Here is a 16965-nt window from a genome sequence, read left to right as displayed (position 1 = left end):
CACTACCCAAACAAAACATCACTCACACGTACAAAAACCCAACAAAACGTTTACTGAATCCACACAGCATAGGCTCCCATTCCCCACAAAACACCACCACCACAACCAACCACACAACAACAAGGAAGAAAAAAAAAGTTGCAGGCTCCCACCCCCAAAGCAACCACACCACAACAAGGAAGGAAAAAAATTGTGTCCTTACACTTACAGCCAGCTTGTCGTCCTCGTCCTTCTCATCATCAGACGGCCAGTCACATTCGTCATCGTTCGGCTCTGTGTTGCCCGTCAGGAACTCGCGCCGCTGTCAATCACACCAATGCCATCATATTATACATCCATTTTTACTTTCTCAAGGAGGCATTAATGCGCTGGGGCGAATCCATACATGCTATACCCCATCTGCTAGGCAGGTGCCTGACCAGCAGCATAAACCAATGCACTTGGGCCTTGAGCACATGCATACATATTTGTGTACCAATCTGAGTAGATTCCTTCAACAGAATTTTGCCAGAAGACATCACATTTGTTGCTGTGGGTTCTTTTTCAGTGCATCAAGTGTGTAATGCATACAGAACCTCAGTTTATCGTCTCACCCAAAAGACTAGATGCTCAGTTTGATTTTGCAGTCAAACTTGGGAGAAAGGGCGACAACAGGATTCGAACCCAGACACTCTGACACTGTACTGGCAGATAATTATCTTACAATTCTGACGCCTTCCTCGCTTTATTCAGTATCTGAATCCTATGGATCCACATCTATTTCTTCCATGCGTTTGCATGTTATTGTGTGCTTTGTGTCTGACATGTTATTCTAAAACACTTTGAAAGGTTATATAAGTATAAAAGTACTGCTGTTGTTAATAACAATTCAAGGGGATAAGGAAACAACTCCTGGGTCTTCAATTATAACTGTGATTACGTTTTGTTATTCGTTTAATTTTAGCCAGCCTTTTTTCAGAAACATAGAACACCAGCATTACAAACGTGGGTAATTTTAATCAAGGCACGTCACTTTTCAGAAATTGTTAAAAACTTTTAAAAAGGAAATTTTCTATCTAAAATTACGTTTAAATAACATACTTACCGTGACCCAACTAGTGCAGACTCCGGCAGGGGTCTGACATTCCTGTCCTGTGCAAACTATCCGCCCATGCGGAGCAGACGAAACTACGGCCGATAACCTCCCGGAAGTAGGTAACCTCCCCTTTGTCCCGCTGGTTATCGCCCTCTTTTGACGGCAATATGCCATCACCAGCGCAGCAAGCAGGAAGAACAGGAAGCGGGGAGGACGGGAGGGTCTTAAATTTGGGTCACGGTAAGTATGTTATTTAAACGTAATTTTAGATAGAAAATTTCCTTTTAATTACACATACTTAACCGTGACCCAACTAGTGCAGAATAGCACGACAAGGTGGAGGGCTCGCCTGTTCTACTGTCTGTGAGCTGTGATGGTCTGTTGTGCAGCTACCACAGAAGCGATGGCTCTTGCGCCATCAACCCGCAGGCGTGCGACATCTCTCTGGTAGAAGTCGATGAGCCATTATCCCTTAGGCGATAGGTGTCCCTCAAGTAGAATTTGACGAAAGTAGAGTGTACTGTGTCGCCTAAGGACATTAGTGCGGGTAAAGAAGACAGAGGTCCACAGCTGTATTGTGGGGGAGGTCTGTGGACCACAGCTGAGCAGATGAGCGCGGATGAGCGTCAATGCAAGGAGGTGCGCATGTGGTTTGATCTGATGATTCCACAACGGATGTGGGCCGATAGTGGAAGTGGTTTTTGTGTTTGAAGGAAACTGTGGCACGAGACAAGAGGTAGGTCACCGTGTTGGGCCTGCCTCAGGCATGACAGCCAGATCTGTGGAGCTCCTCCATGCGAGCTGACAGGCGATGGGCACTCCCCCGCCCCTGGCCCCCCCCCCCGCCCCCCCTTTTTTTTGACGTTGTCAAAAAATGACAGCACTGGTATGTTGCCTATGCATAGGATGGCAGACATTTGGCAACAAAAGACTTGATGTCCCTGGTGTCTCTGGGACAGGGTTGTGTAATTGCCAAGGTAGGTACCATCACAAAGGGGCATACGGAAGGCTTGGTGGCTTCTCTGCCTGAGTGTGGCCTGTTGGAGTAACCTGCAGAAGGTTGTCCGCAGTCAATGGCTGGGTTGGATCAGGCTGTGGAAGTGCATTTCATGTGCCCACAGGTCACTGAGTCTCATTCAGTGATGGAATTCCCAAATGGAAGAGGGTTTCCATGGGGAAAATTTTGCTGAAGGTTTTTTAGTGAGAAAGGGGACCGGATCCAAGACAGGCCTCTGGCTGTGTGTGGTGCGCACTGAGTCTGGGATGGAGCGGGGCGGGGCAGGGAGGTAAGTGGCTCAAGATGTGTTGTACTGGCTATTGACATCAAGGCACTGATCTGACATACGTTTTTAGTATGGCCAGTGGTTTCTTAATTGCAAAGGGAAATCATTTGCAGCTTAGTCTTTCATGAATGACTATGTCTCTCAGACTAGAAGTCAAATTGCACTGGGACTTAGTGCTGTAGCCTTAGGCCTAAGTAGCCTTTGGGAACCTTCCCAATTATGAGTCCTAAGGCCCTCTTGATTGAGGGACCGGGGATGCAACTTGGGCAAAACACTCTCTACTATAAATTGTATAATCGAATTCCAGCCCGAATAGACTGGACAGCAGATGCCTCCTCTGCTGTTCTGATGGAGACTGTCGTACTCGACTGATTATCATATACTGTTCCTAGGAGGACACCAATCAGCATGGGTAAACCAGGAAACAGCTGCTGTGTGCTTCAGGGACGAAGGTGTTCACCATGCAGATTATGTTGCAATGTAAGGAAGCCGGAAAGAGTTGACGGGGTCTTGTGGTGCAACCGTGTGTCAGAAAGACATGGTGCTTGCTTCCGAAGTGACAACAAAGTCATCCTCTGACAGTCCCTTGACTGAAGGCTGGGGCTCCATGATGGGATAGCCTGCCTAGGCTAGCAACCTCTGGAAGTGTCTCATTGGAAAGACAGTGCTTGAGGAGGAATGGCCATCTGTAACCACAGCAGTGGTTGTGTGTAGAGGCCGAAAGGATCGGGCAGGGAAGACTAAGTGCAGAAAGTGCTTTCGAACGCCAATTGTTTGAGACGTTGATGCTGGATTTGTGTTCAAGCAAGGTGATGGGGTGAACTGATGTGCTTGAATGCGGCATCTGCCGTGCTGGTATGAGTGGGCAGAAAGGTACACCCCTGTGGCTAATGGACGGTTCGTTGTGCTTTGTGGGACGCATCCGTCCTCGTCAATATGCCTTTCTCCCAAATGTAGAGGAAAACAATTATGACCCAGGCCTTCTGCTACTAGAGAGGAGTAGAAGAGATGGGCTGAGGGTGATTGTCTCCTGCCCAGTGGGCAGTTTTTGGGTCCGCTAAAACTTGTAAGGCAAGATAGACACCTCTTCATGGGAAGGCTGGCTAGGATGTAGGGCCTGTGTGGAGCTTTTGTCACAATCACAGTGGTGCAAACCAAGGGTTGTTGTAGGCAAGGGGAGAAAGAAGGGATGCCTTACAAACTTGGAAGGAATGAAAGGCATGTGTGTCCAGAGTGGCACCTCTAAGTTGGACTGCCTCACCCTTCCTTGTGCATCTCCAGCCTTATGGGTGATTGTTGCAGGCAAATGAGTTGGGTTGCCTTGTCCGTCCTTGCACCAAGAGAGGCATGCTTAGCCCTGTGGGTGTGAAGGGGGTATGTGTGGATCCCTAAGGACCAGCCACTATTGAAATGTGAAGGAGCATACATTCAGGCGTGAATGAGGCTATTATTATTTTATTTTATTTTTGTGAGTGCAGTCGTCCTCCAAAAGCAAGGTAGGGATGAATTTATGAAAATGAATACATATATGTGCCAAGGGAATAAAAACTTCCATCGGCTCAAGTGATGTCAGAAGTATGCCAATGACAAGAGATCGAGACACAAGAAATAAGCAGCTGTATAAGCATACGTGTAGCGTGCACCGATATACCCAAGTAAGTGGGTAAGTGTGCATAATCATCAATGGAAAGGAATCTGTCCATGCACCTACATATGAGATGTACATACGCATATGAATAAAGTGCCAGTACGTAGAGGCAGAGAGTTCTGGGCATTGTGAACAGAAGGCCGCAAATGCAAGTGTGCCTATATTGCTATGTAGGGAATCTCAATGAACAGATGTCAATGAATTGAGATAGAAATATAATTGTACATGTTAATATGAAAGTCGTCTGAACCTATCCCATAAGCACATACACATGTGTATACCGATGGATAAGTACGCATCTATACGTGAAAGCAGAAATGCGTATGAATGTAGCAATATATCTCATATATATGTATATATGTGTGTGTGTATATATATATGTATATATATATATACAGATTTTTTTTTTTTTTTTTTTTTTAAATATGTATAGATTTTTCTATATATATTTCGTGATTGTTGCTTGTGATAATAAATCAAATGGATAGAAGGAGAAATATTGTGATGCATTTCCTGTAGCCAATAGCCTGAGAAACAGCAAGAAAAGTGCAGTTGCTATGCAAAGATGTGTAAAGTCCCTGACTGGGCATGAGGACCCAATGAGAAACCGAAAGAAAACATCGTTGGTGGACAGCACGGGGGGCAGGAGTGATGTGCTGTGTCGGCGAAACTAACCACAGCTTCGAGCGCCTAGGTTACAAATGTGGAGTTGCCTCCCTTGGCGCCGAAAATCATCGAAAAGGAATGTGTCTTTAGAGCACATATCCCCCTTGTGCGACGTGTCCTCGCTGAACAGGGAGGAGTGTCATGTTGTGTGTGAGAGTCCGTGGTTCGATGCCACCGTAACCGACACAGGTGAAAACGAGCGCAAGGGGAATAATTATAATGCCCCTTAGTGCCGTGGGCATCCCAACCCGAATCGGTTGCCATCGGACGCGAGACGGTCAGGGCATGTGGCATGACGGCGTCGTAATCGAGTGTTATGGGCGTCGTGGGCGAGGGGGTGACAAGTCCGTCGGCTTGCCGTGGGATGTGCATCCCCCTGTTGCTGAACGGCGGTCCAATCTCGCGAACAGCTCCTGCGAGAGGACCGGCGTTCAGTTGTCAGTTGTGTGTTGACGGATAAAGTGATAGACAAGATCGGCCCGAGCACTGCCGAGAGGCAGGATCGAGTTATTAATACATGTAAGAATTATCTTGATATTCATTGTGAAAACTTTAAATACAAAACTCGTTTACATATTTTCTGATTTTTCAAGCACTGCGCACTCAATGTTGAAAAATGCAACAGACATACGTGGGGACTCTCTTTTTCTTCCCCACTTCAAGCGGGTAAAAGGCCTTGTCAGGCTTGCACGCCTTGATATTGACATATGATATGATATAAGAGGTACTCCAACGTGGAAGTGCCAATATTAGTCTGGGAAACAGCAGAGTTAGGCAATGGGGCAGAAGAATCCAACACTGCCTAAGTTCCAATGGGGCGTGCACGTACCTGCTCTGTGGGCGCAAGGCGCGGCACCAGAAGGCAGAGTGGTGCATAATTGCTGCAGCAAGTTTAGCGATGAGTTGCTGATTGTTTGGTTGAGTAGCCTGCTGAGACACCATTAGTGGATGGGAAACAGCAGCACTCGGCGGTGTGGCAGATGGGGTCATCACCGCATAGCTTGGTAGGACCGTGCACACACTCGCACTGAAGGCGAGGAGCAGTGCCGGTGCAAGGGAAATAACTGCGGCGGTCACCGGCAAGGGTGCCGAAGCAGGGGTTGCCTCCCTTGGATCGGGTGATCCGGACAAGGGGGGGGGGGGGTGCACGCGTATGGGCAAGCGTGTCCCCTAGTGGTCCACCTTCCTCCCTACACCAGGGGAGGGCATCCCTACACGCCTCGGTCGCTATTGGATCCGAGACGGTCGAGGCAAGCCGCGTGGGGGGTCGCGTGATCCGATGTCACGGCCGCCACCACGGACGCATCGCACATAGGGCCCAGTCTAACGTGCGGATCCAAGACAAGCTGCTTTTTTTTTTTTTTTTTTTTTTTTTTTTTGTCCCCCAAGGGATTGTGGCCATTCCATTGGTGCAACTGTGGGTATGGTAAAGAGATAGAGGAGATCGACTCGTACACTGCCGACTGGCAGGGCCGAGAAAACGCGGATCGATAAAAATGACATGAAAGGTAACACTGACCTGAGTGTGTGACCACAAACCTCTAGAAGTCATCAGAGGAGGTGGCGGAGGTCTGGAGTCGACCGGAGGGAGCGGAGGAAGTGGAGAAGGCGGCGGGTTGGCGTTGTTTAGAGGGCCAGGAGTAGAGGGCCCAGAGTGTCAGCGAATCGATTGCGATCGCGCTTTAATTTTAGCACGAATCCCCAATCGAGCTACATAATTATGTGACCTGGTTGGAGACATAATTTGACCACAAACAAGAACGCCAGAGAATCGACAGACAGACAGAAAATACGAAAAAACTTAGCCGTATGAAGAGCACAGGTACAGGAGTCATGATGGCTGCCGGAAAAAGAGGGCGATAACCAGCGGGACAAAGGGGAGGTTACCTACTTCCGGGAGGTTATCGGCCGTAGTTTCGTCTGCTCCGCATGGGCGGATAGTTTGCACAGGACAGGAATGTCAGACCCCTGCCGGAGTCTGCACTAGTTGGGTCACGGTTAAGTATGTGTAATTAAACCTGTGTTACCCTGCTCTTTCCAATACAATAAACAGGACTGTTCAGAAACAAGAACCCAGACACATGTAACATGAAGGTTCAGATACAAGACCCCAGACACACGTACAGTGTGGTGCAGAACCCTGCACTTTGCACACAATAAACAGAAAGGATCAGCAACAAGACCCCAGACACATACAGTGTAGCACAGAACCCTGCACTTTGCACACAATACACAGAAAGGTTCAGCAACAAGACCCCAGACACACATACTATACATAATGTGGCACAGAACCCTGCACTTTGCACACAATAAACAGAAAGGTTTAGCAACAAGAACCCAGATACATGTACAATGTGACACAGAACCCTGCACTTTGCACACAATAAACAGAAAGGTTTAGCAACAAGAATCCAGATACATGTACAATGTGGCACAGAACCCTGCACTTTGCACACAATAAACAGAAAGGTTCAGCAACAAGAACCCAGTCAACCGGCGCAATAGCCGAGTGGTTGAAGCATTGGACTTTCAATCGGAGGGTCCCGGGTTTGAATCTCATTAATGGCACCTGGTGGGTAAAGGGCGGAGATTTTTCTGATCTCCCAGGTCAACATGTGTGCAGACCTGCTTATGCCTGAAACCCCTTCATGTGTATATTCTAGCAGAAGATTAAATATGCACGTTAAAGATCCTGTAAACGATATCAGCGTTTGGTGGGTTTTGGAATCAAGAACATAACCAGCATACACACCCCCCATAACAGAGTACAGCTGCCTACATGGCAGGGTAAAAACAGTCAACTGTCATACACATAAAAGCCCCCTCCTGTACATACGAGTGAATGTTTGAGTTGCAGCCCACGACAAAGAACCCGGACACATGTACAGTGTGGCACTGACCTTCTCGAAAAGAGGTCCATACTGAGCAGCGTACTTGCACTCCAGTGTGTGCACCTCCCGGTAAAACTGGGCCTCCAGCTGTATGGCCTCATTCTGAAGCTTCTTCAGGGCCTTGATTCGCCGCTTCACAACCTTTGGCAAACTGAAAACCCAAAAGAAACAGTACATGGAGAGAGAAATATATGATAACTGCATCGTTACTCGCTTGTAACTGACAACCCTTTAGAATTTTAATGTTTCTTAAGCCATTTTGTTTTCAACTATACATGAGCACAATCATACAAGTACTGCACTTACACTAAAGTGTGTGAACTGCATCGTTCAATCAAACTGTTTTGCTCACACAATCAAAAACGATTTTCTGTCACACAAAAGCTGGGAGCAGGTAAGTGTGATTTCCACAGTTAATCAAGGCAATGCTGTTCATAGTAGGCTTTTCCAAACCTTTCTTAAACATTCCACACAACTAACACAGAGGCTAAGATAGTGGAAGGAGAGAAACACAGATTGTTTCTCTCACACTTGCATCACCAAGTTTATTCCAGTAAAGATTCAAACCCTACATCTTAATGTTCAAAGTCAGCCAGTAAATTGATTATACAGTAAGGTAATATGTCAAAAATCTTTCTTTCTACATCACACACACAAAACTGTTTGAACTACCACCATGTGTGAACTACAATCATTTCAGCTGACAAAGGGCGTTTACACATAAAAGTTTTCATAATAATTGAGTACTACTGCAGGGCTTCAGCAAACCCATAAATATGCATCCCTGGAGCTTTAAACTTAACTTGAACTTGAACTGTACGATGTTTGAGGTCCAAAGACCTGTTCATCGCTCCGTGTGGGTCATCAGTTGTACATACTAAACTTTGCATGCGCGGCTTATTGACAAGACAGATTGTACTTGTCTGGCTTGTTCTTCCAGTAAAAATGGAAAGGACTGCAAGTTCATAAAGTTCGTCCCTGGACTGATCCATAAATATCTAAAATAAACACATAGAGTGAAAATTGTGCACTGAAGCTTCAATCTAGCACTGGAATTATCTGCTACAAAGGTAGGTGATCTCCCTTCACCGCTACTTGGCTTAGAAACCTAGATTATGTCAAGAAGACATGCCTGCCTTTTTATGTGCACGGCAATGCAGTTTTTATTATAAAATACAGTATTAATCAAAGACTTCAAGGCCCAGAACTTGACTCAATGTATCCTGATGGACTGCCAACGATCTTCAAAGACTTAAATGCCCAGGACATAACTCAATATATCCTGACGGACTACAATGATCTTCAAAGACTTCAAGGCCCAGTACTTGTGACTCAATGTATCCTGATGGACTGCCAATAATCTTCAAGACTTCAAGGCCCAGTACTTATGACTCAATGTACCCTGACGGACTGCCGATGATCTTCAAAGACTTCAAGGCCCAGTACTTATGACTCAATGTATCCTGACGGACTGCCAATGATCTTCAAAGACTTCAAGGCCCAGTACTTATGACTCAATGTATCCTGACGGACTGCCAATGATCTTCGAAGACATTAAGGCCCAGTACTTGTGACTCGATGTATCCTGACGGACTGCCAATGATCTTCAAAGACTTCAAGGCCCAGTACTTATGACTCAATGTATCCTGACGGACTGCCAATGATCTTCGAAGACATTAAGGCCCAGTACTCACGACTCAATGTATCCTGACGGAGTCCCAATGATGGAGCCCAACTTGTCCTGCAGTGCAGCAAGCACCTGAGGGTTCTTCATCAGCTGGGCGGCGATCTTTGTGGAGTCTGCCCCAGTGTCACCTGCCATTCACGACACACACCACACACTGTCAATTGGACAATATCAATGTATTTATCCCTCACAACCATTTTTCCTCTCAAAGATATGAATATAAAAAAATGTTGGATTTTTTTTTTTTTTTTTTAAACATGATCTTTCCTCAATTTTCCATCACACACACACTTATATCCACACACAGTCACACATAAACATGAAAACAATGCAGACGTATCGCCACAAACACAGCAAAAACTAATATACCTGACCAACTTTTTTTTTTAAATGCATCACAAGTGAAAGTAGAAAAAATGCAGTGATAGTTAACCACACAATAGCCAGATAGCCACCACTCTGACCCAGTCCATTACATTTACAATGACACAGCAACACAGAACAAAACTAATATATCTGACCAACTTAAAAACTTTTTTTTTTTTTTTAATGTATCACAAGTGAAAGTAGAAAAAATGCAGTGATAGTTAAACACACAACAGCCAGATAGCCACCACTCTGACCCAGTCCATTACAACGACACAGCAACACAGAGCAGCTCCACAAACCTGCAGCTTCCTCCTCCTCCTCCTCCTCTACTTCTTCAACTTCTTCCTCCACGGTAGCTTTGCTGAAACAGTGAAAAAGTATACCGTTATGTTCTTCACCAAGAACACATCTTTTTCCTTCTAAATTTTATTCAGTTTTGTATAGTTTATATATCTTTATAACTAAATTTACCAAATCGAATTACTTATCACTGGCAAGATAAAACAGGCACACAAAAGCAAGCATATATCATATGGATAATACAGAAACCACAGAGAGCCACACAAACACAGAACATCAATAGCACTAATAACAGTTTAATCTTAAAACTGTTCAATCCAAAAATAATGTCGTCAGTGTGTGTGAAATACTGCAAATTGGTAACAACGAAATCTTAAGTCAGCTAAACTCTCAATCATTACTTTAAATCACAAAACCCAAGGTATTTTCAATAAATCAAAATTATGCTAATATTCTACTTATAAGTTTTATGTTTCACATTACACCGAACAAGCCATGTAAAATGAAAAGTAGGAAATTTAACCTAATTGTACGACAATGTGTCAAAACTTATTCATACAAAGCTATTTTATATAAACAGAAAAGAGTGGCAACTCACTCCATTCACAAGGCACACAATCTCAAGTCAATGCTGCCTACACTCCCAATCCAGCCAGCATACAGGCAAACAAAAGGCACAATGGAACAAACCCAAACACTTCCTCAAAAAGGAAGCACCAGGCTTGTCCCCACACAATTCACCCAACATACGCATACAGCAGCACTGAAAAAAGAAATGTGCAAACACAATTAGCTTTTATCAAGACTGGCATAGCCTTTTAATCCCGAATAAGCTACACAGAATATACAGACAACACAGAACAAACACACGGTTGCCTCAACTCACAAGCTATGTATAAAAAGCTATTTTTCAACTTTTACTTAAAAACAAACACAACTTTTACTTAAAAACAAACACCGAGTTTCACTTTCAGACTGGCACACACTTTAAAACAGATTTAACAGCTGGTCAGTGCATTCTTCTTTTTACAGTTTGGGTTCAAGATTGAAAAAATTTCTACCAACCTTTCTTGTTCTGCCATCTTTCTTTAGAGAAATCTGCAACAGAAAAAAAAAAATTCCATCAAACTAGCAAGCACCAGTCATTGGGAAATACAGTTATTCAATTATAATCAAAGACAGAAAGACTGACAGACAGCCAGTCAGTCTTCAGTCACTGTTCCCCAGAGATCAGGTTGGGTTCAATAGACAATAGGTCATATGACCGGAAGAACATAAAATCAATAGGTCATTTTGAAAATCAATAGGTCAAATATCACCCGTCCCGGGCTAATGGTTAATGCAAAAGTGGGAACGCCAATTCTTCTCGCCGAAGCTCGCGAAAGGCAGCGATAAAGATTCGTTTCGGATTTCGTTTTGTCACGGATCCGTATTTTAATAAACCAGTTTATAGTCATTTCCTGTAGGAGCAGACGACAAAGCGATCGCAATCGTTAAAGAGAGAGAGAGAGAGAGAGAGAGATGGTTACTTTGGTTGATCGACTGGTCATAAAAACAATAAGTCATGTGACCTGGCAACTTGAAAAACAATAGGTCATTTCAAAATTAAATGCGTCAATGACTGATGACCGATGTCGAACCTGATCCCTGGTTCCCATTTCGGACGACCATGGCATTCACTCTTGCACACACTGATCGAACTATCAATGCACTTATGCAGTCTCATCTGTTGAGCGTTCATTTTAATTTTTATACATAATACAGCAAAGCCACTGGTGTAAGAAATTCAGTTTGCTACTCAGGCAAAAACTGTCACAGTGCCAGAAGCTGAAACAGAGATTGTGAATCAAGATCTAAAAACTGTGAATTTCTAGAAATGTTAACTTGTACACTCTCGCATAAAGTGGTTTGGAGTTTTTTGTTGGTTTTCTTGTTTGTTTGTTTTGTTTTGTTTGAGCTTTCACTTAAACATGGCAGCCAACTGTTAATACAATTCCCACACATTCAAGTGCTTCCTTCTACTACATGATTGTTGGAGGGTTTGGGGGGGGTCTTACCCTTTTCTTCTTATATATATATACATATATATCATGACATGTACAAAACAGAGGTGCAAGGAAAAGATAGGGCTTGCTGGGAAAGTCGATATTCATCTGTTCTGGTTTGCTAAATCACAGCAATGTAACTTCCACTGTTCTAGACTACTACAGTGTTTAACACATAAATCAATGCTGAAGGGTTTCTCACTTTGTCAATTCAAAGAGTGAAGAGTGTGTGTGAATGTGATATATGTTCAGCTGCTACTGAGTGTGTGCGCAAGCATGTGTGTGTGTGTGATCTTCAGGTGTTTTGAATGTTTTTGAGGGGTATACATGTGTGTAATCTTCAGGGTTTTGTTTTTTTTTGGGAGGGAGAGGGGGTGAGAGGCTGGGGGTGGGGGATGGGGGGGGGGGGGTTCCCACAGAAAACAATGTTCCTGAAAATATCCAGTTCTGAATCAGAAAGTTCAGACAAGTTTCCATCACTTCACAGTTCATGGCACTGGTGGTTTCCTTGACCTCTTTCATTATCTTATTCTGTGTATGTGTAAATTCATGCACTGCAAAATTTAGTCAGGTTATATGTATCTGTCCCGTCAGACATGATTTTGAAATGGTGGGTAGATGTTTGTGCATGTCCACAATGTGCATGTGCATCCATGGGTGTGTGTGTGCAGGTGTCAGCATGCCCATATAACTGTAACACAAGCAAGTGTGCAAGACAATGCCCATACAACTGCAATATTATAAGCAAGTGTGCAAGACAAATATCAGTATGAGTACAAAATAGAAACTGAATTCCATACATGATATTGTCTCTTTCCGACCAAAACCAAGCACTCGGCATGTATTAATTTCTAAGAGCTAGAGTATCAATACACCTGGCTTACAGTTACACGCAACCTTCCTCAGCACAATTAATTTGGGTCATATGAGCTGAGATGCCATTTGTGGTATCTCAACAAAAAAAGTGCAGCCTTTGCATGCATAACAATATGACGAGAACAACCGGATTAATCAGTTACTGAAGTTACTTTGATTCATATACAAAGCCAATATGTGTACAGTGCCTCTTTTTATTCTTCACTAACAAATATTATCAAATCATCAATTTTTGCGAGGTATTTTCCTTGGCTGGCACCAGAAAAGTACATCTTGAAATCTGGACTTTAGTAGAATCTACAAAGTGTTCTCTTTAAATAATAGACATTTCTTCTGTGTCAAATCAAGACAGATCATACACTTCCATCAGAAATCATATACATATCATATCCCTTCTCCTAAAATTTGTCAATTACATCAACTTCCTCCTCTTCGTTTGTGGGCTGCAACTCCCACGGGTTCACCCATGTACACAAGTGGGTTTTTACATGTGTTTTTATCCTGCCATGTAGGCAGCCATACTCCGTTTTCAGGGGTGTGTATGCTGGGTATATTCTTGTTTCCATAACCCACCGAACGCTGACATGGATTACAGGATCTTTAATGTCCATATTTGATCTTCTGCTTGTGTATACACACAAGCAGGTCTGCACATATGTTGACCTGGGTGGTCGTAAAAAATCTCCACCCTCTACCCACCAGGCGCCATTACCAAGATTTGAACCCAGGACCCTCAGATTTAAAGATTTAAAGCTATTGCACCTGTACTTATCTATTACAAATTCCAAGCATGGCTTATCCTTGATTAAAGACCACAATGTCAGTTTTTTCGAGTATAAAATAATTTCAATGAAGGTCGACAAGATAAATAGTTAATAACTGAAGACCATGTTAGAGCAACCTTGATCCCTGGTCATGGCAACATCAGGCGTATTCTAAGCATCCCTGTGCAGAAAAAGGCAAGGTGTCCCACAGCATCACACTTTTGGCAATATCCACATTTCTTCTGTCCTTTTCCATTTATGAGACAGAAAAAGTTGAAAACTGGTTAATAACATTGTTATACTCTATATTTCTTTCCCTCCACTGTTTCACTGGCCTTTGTTATGTCATTCGACATGGGAAGAAGAATGTAGAGTATATATAACAATATTATTTAATCAAATAAAAAAATTTCCTGTCTTCAGACTGAAACAATGGAATATACACAGGGAGGGGGGTGGGGGGAGGGAATGTGGATATTGCCAAACTTTTTTCTTTGGCACTCGCTGACTCTTCAGATACACATGATACCATCTTAATTTTGCTAAAAAATGCCCACATTACAAACATATTGTACACTCACACAAATGGTATGCACATGTGATTTATGTACTGGAAATGAATATAACTTATAAAAAATTTTAAAAAAATTAAAAAAAAAAAAACAACTAAGACTGTAACAGTTATCTACCTGCACGATGAGATTGTAGACTGACGAAAGCTTCAACTCTTTTAAACATCAAACAGCATTTGCATTTGACACTCTACATCTACTGTCTAGTTCCAAGATTTTTTTTTTTTAATTTGAAAACAAAGTAGGAATTTTCCTTGACTTGCAGTGGCCAAGGGGAGGATTCAAATGTTTCTCAGGGCTTCTTGTTTTCATAAAGTGTGTGGGATACAATAACTTATCAATATCCACATTTCTTCCCTTGTACTTTTTCATTTTCGAGATGGAAAAGGTTGTACACTGGTTAAAGACATTGTGTTATATAGTAATATACACTACCTTTCTTCCCCTCCACTCTTTTATTAGCCTTCTTCATGGCATTCAAGAAGGGAAGAAATGTACTATATATTATAATGTCATAAACCAATTTACAGCTTTTTGGTTTCTTTGAAACAAATGGGTAAAGGGGATGAAATGTGGACATTGCCATTGTTTCACCTGGGGAAGATGAATGAAATGGCAGCAGTGAGGGCAGCTTGCTTTCAGTTAACTGCCAGGACAACACATCAATCATATACTGAAAAAACTATCTCAGAATTAGAGGCCCCTGATACATTTTTTTTTTTCAGCCCATTTTTTCCCCTCCACTCCTCTGTGTGACTGGCGGAGTGAACATCCACGCCTTGTGAACACTACTCATGTCTTGAGGGGAAAATTGTGCATATTGTCTTTCTAACAAACTACAGAATGTCATTATTCAATCAGACATTTCATAACATAGAAAATCGATAACGCTATTCTGATCTCTCAAAGTAAACCATTTACCACGCGCTCTCATTTTTTTTAACCGGTGTGAAGGTGGCAACATACTATCAACCAGCTTTAGAGTCGTACACTTCTCCTACACATCTTTTTCAAACAGCTTAAACGGCTAATCTTAATCAAGCTGTACTGATAATATAGATAAGTTCATAGACGTCAATGATGTGTTCAACACGGTGAGCTAAATTTGGCTGTTCACCACCGTGACCGTCGCAACCATCATGATCGCCATTCTTGTTTCCCAGACTTGAAAGTCCTGAAATGTCTTTTGTAAAATACATCTTCCTCTATTGAAAACAAACTCAGGACAAAATACAGATAGTCAGATCTCTTCCTAAACATGAATCCAGGCCTGTCCCTGACAAAATTCCATGCATTTTCCAAACTGTGACTCAATCAATGACTGCAGAAACAAAATGGCAGAGATCGAAAGAAAGACGACTACCAAGTAAAATACAAGATAACATTTCTTTATTTCAAAGTGAAACGTATACTCAGAAGTTAAAGAACCCAAACCTGCTCACAGAAATGAGTCTTAAGCTAACAAAACCACGCTTGAACACCCTGAACGTATCAGTAAGTCCCTTACCGTCTTCACAGCAGAACACGAGGAATATGGAGGAAGCGTAAAAGACTTGTATGTTAAACGACAGACTATTGGTCACATTCTAAGAATAAAAATAGCAACCCAATCAAAAACACTGTATTATTGACTCTCCCATGCAGGCGCAAGACGGTATTTGGCGCCAATATCAACACAGGTGTCTCTTCCGATTTTAAAAATTAATAGTTTCTTATACACATCTGACGAAACTGCGCAAAATATCACGTCAGTAAACGCTGACAATTTAAATTTTGTTTTTTTGTGTGTTTTTTTCTAAACATCTTCCTTATCCTGGCATTCAGTAAGGGAATCTACTCTGCCGTGCCTACAAGTTAATCCCCCTTCCCAGTTCGCGATTCTCATGTTAACTTACTGTTCAAATTGATTGAAAATGGTATGGGCATATTATGTCCTGTTGTGTACACCTGGATTTCTCTCCTGTGTAAAAAAAACAACAACTGACCATGCTTACGTCAGAAGTGAATGATGACAGGCCGCTTCGCAGTACAGTTACACCTTCAAATCAAAACGTAAATGATTCACACCCACAGTGTCAAATAAAGAACTGTTGTTTTGGTATATGACTGTGTTTTTCTTTTCTTTCAGTTCTTTTCTATCCCCCCCCCTCTTTTTTTTTTCCTTAGTTTCTTAATAGTTCATTCCACGAAATTTATTTTCATTCACTTGGATTGAAAGTGGATTGTGAGTTGGTCCTGTTATGCCGGCTACCTGAAATGACTGAGCTGCGGTTTGTGACTTTAATTTCAGCACTCTAATTGTGTTATTTAGTAATCAGAGACTGAGCATATTATGTCCCAGACTCTTAGTCAGCCAGTAAACCGCCGTTGTTGCTATGTTCACGTATCAAATGTATCAAATAATTTTGGAGCTTCCACTTTTTTTTCAAAGAAGTTTCCTAAACTATGATTGTCTCTTGGCCGAGTAGTCTTTATAATTATTTCTGATTAAGTAGGTGTGCCTGTGTTACTCGTGACTGATGAGTATGACTTGACTGACAGTATACAGTCAAGGACGGCCGGACCCCGATTGAGGAGGCGGCTTCCAAAGTGTGCAATCTGACCAGTGCGACCCTACGATGATTAGCGAGATGAACAACGTTTGTCGGCTTTAACTCCTTCATTACTTGAGGTCAAACTGGTCAGTCGAAGCTGCGCCGGGTCTTCACTCTACTTAGTGAGATGTGGAAAACTGAAAAAATCGCTGCAACACTGAATCAGTCAGTGCCGTTGGTCGGAAGCATTGTGAT

The 16965-nt window shown here is 42.8% G+C and overlaps 1 protein-coding gene across 3 annotated transcripts in view; it reads right to left on the bottom strand.

The window, feature by feature from the left end:
• Positions 1-15743, bottom strand: part of LOC143286747 (nucleosome assembly protein 1-like 1-A) — a 32983-nt gene extending 17240 nt beyond the window's left edge. For 2 of the 3 annotated variants that reach the window (XM_076594477.1, XM_076594475.1), the window contains exons 1-6: positions 15684-15743; positions 10985-11017; positions 9919-9980; positions 9258-9378; positions 7573-7714; positions 203-301 (exon numbers count right to left, since the gene is read on the bottom strand). In XM_076594477.1, coding sequence (XP_076450592.1) covers positions 203-301; positions 7573-7714; positions 9258-9378; positions 9919-9980; positions 10985-11001 — 441 coding nt within the window. In that variant the 5' untranslated portion in view covers positions 11002-11017; positions 15684-15743. The remainder of the gene's footprint in view (positions 1-202; positions 302-7572; positions 7715-9257; positions 9379-9918; positions 9981-10984; positions 11018-15683) is intronic. The other variant, XM_076594476.1, reaches the window with a different exon arrangement.
• Positions 15744-16965: the final 1222 nt, after the last annotated feature.

Source organism: Babylonia areolata, chromosome 10, assembly GCF_041734735.1.
Source record: "Babylonia areolata isolate BAREFJ2019XMU chromosome 10, ASM4173473v1, whole genome shotgun sequence".
Classification (NCBI taxonomy): Eukaryota; Metazoa; Mollusca; class Gastropoda; order Neogastropoda; family Buccinidae; genus Babylonia; species Babylonia areolata.
The sequence above is the reverse complement of the archived record's forward strand: the minus strand, read 5'-3'. Positions and strand labels throughout refer to the sequence as shown.